The sequence below is a fragment of the Sander vitreus genome, chromosome 5, assembly GCF_031162955.1.
Source record: "Sander vitreus isolate 19-12246 chromosome 5, sanVit1, whole genome shotgun sequence".
In the NCBI taxonomy this organism is placed as follows: Eukaryota; Metazoa; Chordata; class Actinopteri; order Perciformes; family Percidae; genus Sander; species Sander vitreus.
This window is the reverse complement of record NC_135859.1, coordinates 18,586,481-18,599,972: the sequence shown is the minus strand read 5'-3', so window position 1 is coordinate 18,599,972 and position 13,492 is coordinate 18,586,481. Positions and strand designations below refer to the sequence as shown.

General features: G+C 40.5%; 1 protein-coding gene across 2 annotated transcripts in view; it reads right to left on the bottom strand.

The window, feature by feature from the left end:
• The window catches only part of unc5ca (unc-5 netrin receptor Ca), a 194,475-nt gene that overhangs the window by 5,441 nt on the left and 175,542 nt on the right, over positions 1-13,492 (bottom strand). For both annotated transcript variants that reach the window (XM_078250834.1, XM_078250835.1), the window contains 5 exons: positions 12,008-12,176; positions 8,270-8,503; positions 5,010-5,159; positions 4,477-4,641; positions 2,396-2,574 (listed from right to left, as the gene is read on the bottom strand). In XM_078250834.1, coding sequence (XP_078106960.1) covers positions 2,396-2,574; positions 4,477-4,641; positions 5,010-5,159; positions 8,270-8,503; positions 12,008-12,176 — 897 coding nt within the window. The remainder of the gene's footprint in view (positions 1-2,395; positions 2,575-4,476; positions 4,642-5,009; positions 5,160-8,269; positions 8,504-12,007; positions 12,177-13,492) is intronic.

Here is a 13,492-nt window from a genome sequence, read left to right as displayed (position 1 = left end):
TAAAGCAGATTTTAAATTACATTGTAACAATTTAACAATTCGCCCTGAAGAAATCCAATTGTGGCTGTTTTGGAATGCAATAGACGCTTAAACTAAAATGTAACGGCGAACAATCAGTGTTGGACCTACAGTCTGTTGAGATGCATCTCCAAACTCACCATAAAACGTTAAGACACATTAAGAAAAAAGATCCGTATTTTGCCGTAATCAAATGACACGGAAAAAAAGTAATCCACAGCGATCAGTAGATCCACAAACAGAGTCACGGTGTATCCAGCAAGGCCGATACGAGCGTCACATTCACCAGCCAGCTCCAAACAGGTGAACGAGGCCTCTCCACTTCGCCATTTAAACAAAGTGGAATAAACGTATAAAGTCCAAATATACACAAAACCTGCAATCAATTAGTAAGCTGACATCACATTATATACATGGCATTTAGGAAACCTTTATTGCAAGGTTGGCACGGCAAGATGTCCAGACTAGTGCAACAGTAACTCGTTTTTTGCGTCCTGCTACTCCCATCGTCAGCCAGGTAATATTTTTTTTACTAAAGCAGTATATGGAATCTGATGTATTACCTACCACCATTTAGTTGTTTTGTGTTATTTAATATATTTATAAAATATCTGGTCATGCCAGACGTAATTATTCCACTCATTTTTTAAACAATGCAATTACCCGTTTCAGCCACCAGGGGGCAGTGCTCCTCCTGCCCCCCCCCCAGCAAACTCCACGTATGCGGTCAGACCCATCTGCTAGGGGGCCGAGACTGAGAGCTACATGGATAAATATGCACCAAACAAGCCACTTTGAAATTTTGCTCTTTTCATGAATAAAAAAGTTGGGTGACCCCCCCGCCCAGACTAAAAAATGTTGGGTGACCCTCCCCTCAACAAAGAATAAAAAGACATGACTCTCCCCTATTTTCCTCCGGTGGTTCATTCCATAAATACTGAATGGTCCCTAATTCAATTAAATGTGGCAGGTACATTTGCCATTATGTATGTTCAATTCAAATCATTTTAAATAAATTAGAAGAATAAATGCATTTTTAAGTTGTGATAGAGCACAAAAACGTGCTAACGAGTCCATAGGGAGAAGAGTTTTCATAGGAACAGTAAAAGCTGTCGACAGTCAAGTACACAGTGGTTGCGGAGAACAGTCTGACGCTGACAAATCTCTGACAAAGATCTCGATGCTGCTTTAAAGCGAAAAAGCCATTAGATTTGAGTCCAATGGGGATAGAAATGAGACTCTGTTCCTCTGTAAATCCTGCGATTGTACTGTTGGGACACTCTGGTTCTGTTTAAACACAACCAGAGATTGTCACTCCTCTGCTCTGTCTCTACTCCTGCAGTTTTTCCTCATTTTTTCTCTCTCTCAAAACATCCAATAAGCTATTTTAATCAATTTCTTTATTACTTTGTCTCTTTCTTCTCACTTTCTGTCCCAGCCACCATCTGTCTGCAGTATGTCATAAGGGGTATCCTGCTGTTAAGTGAACTCAATGGCTGAGATCCACCTTTTTATGTGTGTGTGTGTGTGTGTGTGTGTGTGTGTGTGTGTGTGTGTGTGTGTGTGTGTGTGTGTGAGAGAGAGTTTGTGTGTGAGTTTCTATCATTTCCTTTACCAGTTGTCTCAGTACAATAGACCAAACATATTCACAATTATGTGTTTGTCTGTGTGAAAGTGTGTACAGCTCAAGTTTCACTGTTTATATACACAAGTTATGTCAGGAAAGATAGCTGTGACGGAAAAGCCTGAGTCATGCTTTGAACTTAAACAGACATGACATAACAGTTACAAGAGCAAAGAGGATAAAAGATGGTAATTCTGTGTTATCATGCTCCTTTTGAAGAGTAGCTTTTAGCGGAAATGTGGAAGTAAACAACAATTTGGCTTGCTGTCCATTTTTCACCCACTGATCGGGAATATTTCGTGGCCATTAACAGACTACATCATGAGCTGGCTGCCTGTTGGGGCAATGAGGGGCACTTGTGCCCAATTATCCTCCGACTAGCTGCTGGTAAATGGACCTCCAGACTGACTCATCGAGACACACATCTGGGGATAGAGATACTAAGGATGCAAATGGCCAATTGCAACTTTAATTTCTAGGTGCATGGGAGTTTACTCAAACTCTACAGTAATGCAGGTTCTAAATAATGAAATGTGCTGAAATTGAGTGAGTAGATTTACTGTGCACTTTGGTTTAGAGTACAGATGTTTTAACTGTTTGTTTTTTTATGAGAAAAGATAATGAGTCACATACAACTGACGTTATTTTTTGTCGATGTGACCGGCCTTTTTGGTATTATTATGTGCTATGTACCTTTAAGTCCTAAGGAGATAAAATAAGTAATAGAATAAGAATTAACTGTGTGTATGTCACCTGTCAAGGTTGAGTTTGTGGGCCAGCATCCTCCAGTCATTGCCTCTGGTCTGTGGTGCATCTAGACTGCCACACAGCTTCTGTCTGATGGATAAAGGAATGCGGAAGGCATTGGGTCCCACTAAGGTTGTGATATTACTGGCAGGGTCCATCAGGGACGTGTCTATGCACTGAACCTCCTGGAAAGACATAAAGAAACTGGTCAATTGTTGGTTAAACGAAAAAATAAATACCTATTTAAAACTCTTTGTTTTTTTTCAAAGACATTTCCTTTTGGAGAAATTACATTTCTGCATATTGTTGTGTACAGTATAACTTCTGCAGTAGAGACACAGTAGAACAGGGCAATATACTAAAAAAGCCTTAAAAGTAAAATATGTATGATATTGTGCATCCATGTGGCAACATTGGCAAAGTTAACTCCATTTTATTTATATTTCAAATACATTTCTATGTTGATCGTTCTGGCAAAGTTTCTGCTTGTCTCTCTGCTGCTTGCCTTCAGCGTGACCAATTAGAAATAAGTCGAGTGAACCAAACAAAGATCTGCTACCACGCACACTCTCTCCTCTCGCTGTTGATCTCTGTCTCTTTCAAAACCTTCATCCCATTAATCTGCCACTTCTGGGCTGAAAGGAGACAACAGCCTAATGAACGTGGCTTGGCAGAGGGAAACAACAACTGCCAATGTTGATGTGAATGATTACTATTTATTGCATCTCCTTAGCCCTAATTTACAGCAGAAAGATCTCTGCTGCTGGAGATTAAATGATTGATGCAAAGGGACATCTCTTTCTGTGTTGACTTCATAAATGCTTTAAACCTGCTTTACTTTTTGTTGGTTATTGGTTTAGCTATTCAGTCCTAATTACCATACTTGCCAAACATCCCAAGTGATCGTAGTAATTACTGTGCAAGACTATGTATGGCCTATTTAAAATGGATTACAAGTGATCACTTAACAAAATATTTTATGTTGTGACACAACTGTCATTGCCCAAAGAAGCCTGTACTTGTTACATAGCCACATTTATCAAAGACATATCTGTGTGTATGTTGACTGACAAATAACATAAAACTGCAGAACAGAAATGCCTAAAAAGTATGTTTCAGAAAGTTTAGAAACTGTGTCCCTATTATATAATCTTCCCACCTGAGAGCACTAACTAAGTTTATTTTTTCTCTGGAAAATGTCCCCCTCAGTATATATCTTTGTCATGAAATTTTTTTTAACCTTTTAAAAATCTGTCAGGGCTCTTGAACTGTACACATACACTTTAATGAACAAACAAACAGACACACACATAAAACACTATAGTGCATAACCCTGGACAGGATGACATAAAAGTGGCGCCAGGATGGCTGAGACAGCAAGATGTATCAGCTTTGTTAGATATCTTGAAACTATTAAACAACTCAAACTCCACTAGATACATTTTCACTTTGCCTGTCATTCTCATTTTGCTCAGTGACCAAGGCTGGAGAAGTACAAAGTATGTGCTACCCTCCCTGCTGCTGTAACTGTTCCTTTATATTCAGTCAAAAATCAACTTACCTGGTTAAACAAGGGTTAAGAAAGTCTAAAGTGCAACACTATCAACACCGTGGGAAAATTCAGTGCAGTGACATTTCAAAAGAACTGTCTGACCTTCGACTAACACACACCCACACACACACACACACACACACACACACACACACACACACACACACAGTGACTTTGTGGTTACATGTACTAGCAAAATCAAAGATGAGTTATTCCACCCATGTTATGTGACCTCTAGCCCCAGTATGAATGATTGAACAGAGTCACAGAACCATAGCAGGAGCCTCGACTGTGTGACAGATAGACAAAAACTTAGTGACTTTAGGACCTTTAGTGTGGGAATGTAGACGTGTCTCTCTCTCTTTCTCTGTGTGACTTGTGTTCATTTTTTTTTTTTTATATGTATTGCTTTATTCCTCAGTGTGTCCGTCAGTGTAAGTCAAGTTGTCTCCTGCAGTTTTCTCATACATACAGTAGATACCCAATACACAGCGGGTCTGTTTTGCTGTGTGCATTTGGATTTCTAAAAACGTACCTCCTCCAATGTGTTGCTGAGCTGAAAGATCTGTCCTTCTCCTTCCACCTGCCGTACACACAGTTTGCAGCTAATATCTGTGGTGGCTGAGCTCAGTCTCTCCAGGGTAAAGGTACAGTGAAGAGTTCTCTGACTGCCACTCCACACCTGGTAGAATGGGATCTCCTAGAAAACACACAAATAATATGCAGGATTTTGTAAAGCAAATTTTCAGGCAGGTACAATTCTAAGTATCTTTAGTTTTTAATGAGGATTCATCAAAGTGAATAACTGTGAAGATATTTTCCTCTGGTGCAAAGCTTAACAAACAAAGCGAGGACCGACACTGAGCCATGCAGCTAGTGTGGCAAAAATTTACATTTACACAAAGGCTTACCATAGTTTATCCTTGTTTGGCTAAATATAAGTAGTACTTTAATCTGATATTTGCTGTGTGTGTGTGTGTATGGAGATTATTTGCTACATATAGTGTATATTGTATTGGGAAACTTGTAAAATGTATTTAAGTGTATATTTATGTGTATATCCCTCACCTGATACTTTGCGATGAGTTTGCTCTTCCAGTGTGTGTGTGGAACATCGTGGATTGACAGTCTCAGATTGTGTGTGCTGTCTTTAAAGTTCAGGGTCTTTGGCTCATCCAGAAGCTTCCCTCCCATCTGGGTCTCCATCTGAAGAACCTCCTACACAAAACCCCACAACAACAACAAAAAAATGACAATTATATCTTCAAATGTTCTCCTCAACTTTGCTGCTATCTTGCTCACTGAACAATCGCAGGGCAAGGAGAAAATCAAATATCACGATATTTTTGACCAAATACCTCGATATCGATATTTTGCGGCGATATTGTAGGGTTGACAATTGGTGCTTTAACAAAATATTCACACAATGAGATTTTTGATAAATAATCATGTGGATATAATAAAGTGGGAAAAGGCAAATAATGGAACATCTAGAACAGTCTGGTAAGTTCAGAAAATGACATCACTTTACTGTAATGTAGCCTTTAAAACCAGGAAAACACAACACTTACAATTTCCAAAGTCTAAGACAATTTCTAGTCTCATATCAGGATATCGATATAATATCGATATATTGCCCAGCCCTACACTGAGCCATTTATGTTTTCATACAGCATTAGACATTGCAGAACGCCTTTAAATGTATCTTGCATAATAACTGCAGACACATGCACGTTTTCATTACAGCTCAGTAGTTGAATTCCCTGTATTTGAGCAAAGCTTAGCTTTGCTAACAGCACTCAACTAGAGAGACACATTAAGATGCTCAATAAAAACCTTGATTAATAATGCACCACCAGTCAAAGTATTGCTGTTTTGAGATGTGGGAAATTAAGCATATCTTTAATGTAAGTAAGTAAAACTCAATTACTTCTATTGACTTTAGAAGACGATCTCAATGCATCATATTACATATTACATTAAAATAACTAGAGAAGTAATGATTTACTGATTTTTCAAGATTTTGAAGCCCATTTTTGTCTTTTCCATCACCTTTCTCTTACTGCTAGCATGACAAGAGAACAATCACAACTTCTTGTGTACTCTCCCATCTCACTCAGGACAGATTCAAAAGCTGATGCACTGCAGTTAATGTGGCTTTTTATTTTAGTATCTTAGATTTTACAAATCAGTTAATGTAAATGTGATACTGCCAATTTGATGTCTTTGTCCATTTTGTGGACTAAAGGAAGCAGCACATTTTACTTTGCTGTGCTGCAGCTGTTTTAATAATACATTGCAAACAGTCCTGTGGGGATTTTTGCTCATCCTTTTCAAATTGACTTCTGTAAATCAAGTAAGCCCATGCCAAGAAAGTACTTAGAAAGTATCTGTGCCCTACAGATGCATTGTAAAAAAAGATAGTAAACACACACATACTGACAACATCAACATATTTACAGGCTCGTGAACTGCACACATACACCTAAATGCATAAATGAACACACAAAAACACAATAGTTACTGATGGAAAATTACGTTATCAGTATGACTTCTGATGCTGCCTACAACCTTTTTAAAATAATCAATTCCTCCTTCCCATCATCTTCCTACGCAGAAGCTCTACTGTGGATTTACAGCGGAGACATCCACTTTTAAAAATCAAACTGATCAATCATAGTACACAAAGTCTCCTTCATTAAAAAGTCCACCTCTGAACTTTGTTTTCTTGCTTGCTTGACATGGTAAAAAATGAGGGTGCATTGTGATTTTTGTGTTTCTGTATGCATGTGCATGGCTGTGTTCCACACTGACACTTGATTCATAATTGCATGCATAAATTACCAATGTTAATCTCCTGTATCAGATGGTCCCCCTAGTGCTTTGAATTTGTTTAAATTCTAAAGCGTTGTTACTCTGACATTGCCTGACCCTGTTTTGTTTACCACTTCTCAGCTCACTTCCAGAAGACTAGAGGTGAGAAAACTTCTGTTTATGACTCTAGATAATCACTTCTATTCAAGCTGTAATATATCGTATTTCGAATGCAAATTACAAGGTTCCAGTTTAAGCATGGGTGGTCCAAGAGAGAACAAAATCCCTCATAGGACTAAAGAACACAACAAAGCACTTGGCCTAAAATATCATACAAATCTTTCTTTCCATTGTTTTTATTCAAGACATTGAAAAAACTTGGCTATTGTGCTCTAGATACATTTCGCAAAAAAGCAGCCTGCGCAGACAAATAAAGGCTGTTCCCAAATAAAGGGGGGGGGGGGACGGACAAAATGACCTGTAGTGAGATCAACAGTCCCGGCCACAGCGGGTTCCGGAAGTAAAAATACAATGCAATTTCTCCATTGACAAATTGGAGTATAAGGCATACAATCGTAACCGTCGATGATACACTTAAAACCAGCATGCTGACATGACTCAGCGATTGTATATGCTCATATAGACACCACAAATCATGGGGCACTACCCTTGTTTTGAGATAAATGTCTTTTATTCGCGATGTCTTGGATAAGTACTTCATTACCAACAATCCTGAACAATCCTACAATCCCACAGTGATGCCTCTGATTGGTGGAACTCATGCTGGTGAGGAGGGGGGGGTGTCAGTACCTGATCTCTGCTGAGTGCACGATCCGTCACAAGGATTTACGACACTGCACGAATCACGATCTGTTCCACGCTTTTGACGTTAGCCTCTGCCAGGAAGCTAACGTTAGTTTAGCTAACAGCTAATTCGGCTAACCGCTAGCTGACAGCTTGATTCAGTCTAAAATAATGTTAACTCAAACTTAACACTGGGTAAAGCCGTCTACAGCTGACGTAACAGCCGTTATAGATGTTATATGTTATTTTCAGGTTTTATTTTGAGGGTCTTTTAAAGTTATTACATGCTGTCTCAGCTAGCGGTTAGCCAAATTAGCTGTTAGCTAAACTAACGTAGCTTCCTTTATTCAGTGGTGCGCGGTGGTTTATGGGATGAGTAGTTCCTTCGCTCTGAGATGACGATATGTACACAGTCTTGTACCTTTTTTTTACTCGAAATGATACGTTGTATGCTTATGAGTCATGTACCATCTGGTAAGCCTAAGGTGTGGTCTAAAACTCTTTATATACGGATTTTTCCTGACGTCAATGGGAGAAATGAATGGGAAATTTACTTCCGGAACCCAAGGTCTCTCAGAGGAGGGGCGGGACTGTTGAGCTCTATAAATGTCCATAGTATGTATATGTGTGTGCACATATTAAGTTAAGTCTCTTAAAAGCCACTGAACAAATGATTATTGGGTGTGATTCATTTAGTTTCAATACTTTACCTTGAGTGCATCCTGTGTGTCATCCAGACAATAGACCCTGATGTGATAGTCCAAAGTTGTGCAGGAGACGGGTCCAAAAACAGCCAGTTTAAGCCTCTTGGCGGCTGCCTTGCAGATTGACTGGCCCACCAGGCAGTAAGTCCCCAGTGTCTCTGTTAGGATGTGACATGCCTCCGAGTCCATCTGCACGTAGCAGGGGGTGGTGAAGTTTTCCTCTCCAACTACAACCACATCCTGTAGAAATCATACACACACAAAGTCACACACATTTTCAGACTTTCGGAGTGTCATGCTGGATCTATGATGGGTGGCTAAGACTGTACTATAGTAAATTGACCATGTGAGCCTTTACTCTTCTCAACTAAAGAGATATTTAGGGCTTTATTCAACACAGGCTACCCTTAAAAACAAGACTATTTCCAATTACTGCTGTATTGCAAGTATATATTACTATGTAGCCTGCCTGCCTTTTAATCTAATTGCTTTTGCAGCGATGATTTGCTGCTGTCAAAGCAAAATCAACATTTCCTCTGTTTCACATTAAATCAGGGGCATAATTCCCTAACTTTGTGACAACAGCATTATTGGTTAAACAACATACTATCATCAACATAGTGATGAGCATGACATGACTTTGTTTTTATGCTGATAGAGAAACTTTGTAAATGTAGAATATTCTTTACAAAGTCAGCCACACTACAGGTCATTTCGCCCCCCCCCCCTTTATTTGGGAACAGCCTTTATTTGTCTGCGCAGACTGCTTTTAGTGAGGCCTCGGCATTGTGTGAAAATGTACAGGGATTAAGCCACATTCGGTCTATTAACATAACACAACTGGACCTGCATTTGGAGTCGTTTCCACTAATGCGAACAAACACTGAATAAGCAGGCCAGTGGTGGACTTAGGGGCAGGGGCGAAAATAATAAAATGGGCACCAGCTGCATGCCATGGGGCACCAGCACGCAGGAGGTTTTCTAGCATGTAGGGCAACCTATATTTTCTCCACTGAAAGGGGACCCTAGTGGGCAATTTATCATGTTTTCTCCATTTAAAGGCACCCTGGAGGGAACTTTATTATGTTTTATCTACCATAGAGGCATGCAAGGGGACACTTTTGTGGCCTTTTTTTTTAAAAATGGCACCAAGGGGGGCAGTCCTATTCAGTATCTTTTTCATACTCGGAGCTGACTAATTTGGAACAATGTCCGAGAGCTGCTTGGGCGGAGACTATGCGTGTCAAAGCACCGGAAAAAGGGTGAAAATAAGCCGGTCCACTCGGCTGTCATGTTTCCATTACTGCCAGTTGTAGCTGGAGCCGATAAATACCTGTGACTACTGCAGGGTAATTTGTCCTGGGAATGAATGACGATTATAATCTTTCCCATTAAAGACAAAAGCCAGATGTTAGTGGATTTTGGGCCAGTGGGAAAGGGGCTTATAACTGATGCATTCCTCTATTGCTGTAAAGGTAGTTTTCAATGCAATGCCAGTACTTGTGTGTGTAGAGCTGTGCTCCCTATATAGAAATTTGTTACGGTGTAGAGGATTAAAGGACCCAAACGCAGGGAGAGGCAGGCAGGCAGGAGAGGGTTTGAGCTCGATGATTTATTATTACAAAACACAAAAATGAACCAAGGAAGTCCTGGGAAAAGAAACAGGCAAAAAACAATTCCAAAAAATAGGTAAAAGGCGTCCAGGGAAAAAAAACAGGGAAATGGAGGAAGGGTAGAAACCGACCAGACACTAACACACACAAACTGACAGGAACAAGACACAAACGATCTGAACACAGACAAAGGAAACACAGGGGCTAAATAAACTAGGTAACGAGAAAACACAAGACAGGTGACACCAGGGCTGGGGAACAGGTGGAGCACATCAGACAATCACACAGGCGGGAAAACACAGGAAGTAGTACTAGACATGACAAGACAGAAAACAGACTATCACAATAAAACAGGAAACAGAACATAAACAGGGAAATACACAACAGTGAACAGAAATATACACAACAAAATATACACAGACCACGGACTACAATAAACACAACAGGAAACATACAGAAATAACAATAACAGGCAACAGAAATGTCCACAACCACAACAGAAATCATTGTTAAGCAGAAGAAAGCCCAACTGCAAATGTTGAGTTTAAATCATTTTTGGCTTGTGGATCTTTTTAATAAAACAGGCATTAAACAGTGTGTGACTCCTCTGGTAATTTATCTTAGAAAACCACTGGAGTTGAGACACTGAATTGAAATGTAGATGCATGTCTGTTTGTAGAATATGACTTCTAAAAGTAAATCAAGGTGTCCATTAAGAGAATGATAACACTTGTTTGGAGCTGCTGTCTGTGAACTGTGTCCAATCCCACTGTGATTATCTGCTGGCTGCTGATCATATCATTTCTCCAGCTCTTATAGCCGGAGTTGTGGTAAATCCATATGGCTTTTTGGGTTGATTGAGGAAGCACAGACTATTGTCATATAAGTACCAAATCTTCAACTACTTGTGCACATGTGTGTGCCTGTGAGTAATTGTGTGTGCATATCTGTGGATGCAAACGTGCATGGATCTGTTCCACACGCACGTGTGATTTAAAATATTGAGTTTTGAACCACAGTTCATGGGGAGTTGTGTTCCTACAGATGAGCAAGCTGAATCAATACAAAGAGGTAGGAAAGCAATATGGTATGAATCTGTTATTACTGGTAATCACAACCGTGGCTGCTCCCCCCTGATGTCAGGGGAATTCAATTATCTTCCTCTCCCTGTTTTGGGGAAAACTTTTTGATGGGAAATGGATGTTCTACTATAAGAGAAAAAGAAATTGACTTCCTGATGAAATTCCACTTTTCTCGTCTTTACACAATCTGGACCCCATCCCCACAGCCCCCCCCCCCCGTGGGTCTCTCTCTCTCACTCACACACACACACACACACACACACACACACACACATAATCTTATGCATGGCTAATTGTGCAGAGACATTGTGTTGAGCTGTGATAAGCAACAGAAGACAGCATACGGGTGCCTTGTAGACACAGTGATGCTGCAAGACAGCCTTATCACCCACACACAAGGATACACACAAACGCATACATACGCACACACAGAAACAGATTGCTGAGGTAGAGACTTCATGCTGAGAGACACGGGAGGAGGGAGAGAGAGAAGGGTAGAAAAAAGGAGGGATAGAAACATAAGAAGAAAGATGACAGAAGAGGAGTATGGCAGGAGCATAACAAATTGCTTCTGATAGGAGTTTTCAACCCCCTGCTTGTCTACTAGCCTGTAGGCACTTTGTGTTTACTGAATTTTCTCTTCTTTCTTTTCTTTTCCTCTCCCTCCCTCACTGTGTGTGTATGTGTAATGCAGGCTATTCTTCTGGAAGAAGACAATATATGTGTGTATATATGCTGTGTGAGTCATACAGTGTACATGACGATGTATAAATGATTTGTCTGTGACTCTGTGCAGGTATGTGTTTATTTTGTGTGAATGCATTATACATGCATTATATGGATGCATATATGCATTGTATATACAGATGTATTTGTTTGAAATATTTAGCTGCTGTATGTGTACATGTTAGTAATTAAAATAGATACATCTAGATACACAATTTGTTGGCAACAAAGTGACAGCTGTAAAACTGTGCAATTCAAAAGTTGCACATTATAGCTCACTAAACAGAGCAACAAACACAAAAGACACAGTGTTGAACACTGACCTCCCACTCTCCCATGGTCAGCTGGTTCTTCAGCTGCATGAGCCAGTCTTCGTGGACGCTGTCAGCACAGTGGTGGATGGTGAGGATCACTGGTCTGGTCAGCAGGGCTCCTGGAGGTCCACAGCTCACCACTGGACTCAGCACTGTCTGGATGTCCTCAACCGGGGGTCTGGAAAGGACAGATGACACCCAGGTGAGATGATTCTTTACAAAAGAGTGACAGAAGGGCTGCATGGTTGGCTACCAGTTAGTGTGAACATCAACTGCAGAATTGATTTTACTCCTGGTCTGTTTTATTTTTTATAATGTTTATATATGAAAAAGCCCAGATGGCATAACAAAGGAGGAAGGTGGACGGTTAGGTTAGAGTAAGACAGACTAGCTTTGAGTAGATGAGAATATTGGAGAATAAATCAGATCAGAGCAGAGTAGCATAAACATTCAATGAGAGGATGATTAGTGTAGTCAGCAGGGCTTCAGTTGGGCCTCAGCTGGAGTCAGTAGTTCACAGCTCATGGGATGCTTTTGACAGTAGATTCAAACACTTGCTAACTAATGTATGTTACAGTACAGTACAGCAACAGAAAACTATTTTCTGCAAAGCAACAGAATACAGAACTCCATTATTATCTATTATGGTATGTATTCTTCCATTAGTAAATTGAAAGATGAACCCACATTCTTAAAGGAGAATTCCGGCCAATTTTTACGTTTATCTTGATCGCTATAGCTACGCGAGTACTTTCGATAGAAAAAACCCCGACCCGAATCAGTGCAGGTAACACGGAGAAGCTGCAGCTACGTACTACAAGCGTCCCCTGAGCTAAAACGGCAGTGGTCGGGGCATGTTTTAGAGTGCCTTTGTGCATCAGACACAAAATGCAATTAATATGTCTGTGCCACATGAACAGGGCCCTTACGTGTCAACAAGATGCGTTTTCAACTCAGACATTGTTTAAATTTACCTACCCTGGTCCCTGTCTCGATCCTGCCGGTAGCTAGCTTGCCCTGCTAGCTGATAGCCGTTAGCCGTTAGCTACTAGCTGCCGTCCGGTGAGTGTATTCAGACAGGCTTCTGTGATAATCATACCAATAACAATCCACGGAGCGGCGGTGGTGTGGCTATGTCCTCCAGAGGACAGGTCATGTCACGTCTTGAAGTGTATTCCCCCCTAAAAAAAACAGTAGTGCGGTAGTAGCTGTTAGCTGCTAGCTACCCTCCGGTGAGTGTGTACAGCCAGATAGCCGTTAGCCATTAGCTGCTAGCTGCCGTCCGGTGAGTGTATTCAGCCAGGCTTCTGTGATAATCATCCCAATAAAAATCCACGGAGCGCCCGGTGGTCTGGTGGATGTCCTGCATAGGACAGATCATGCCTTCGCAGCGAAAGGTTTAGATTATTTCCCCCTCAAAATAGGTAATTGAGCACTGTAGTGGTTATGACCATATCAGTGACTATGTAACTACATGGAAACGGGATAAACGAT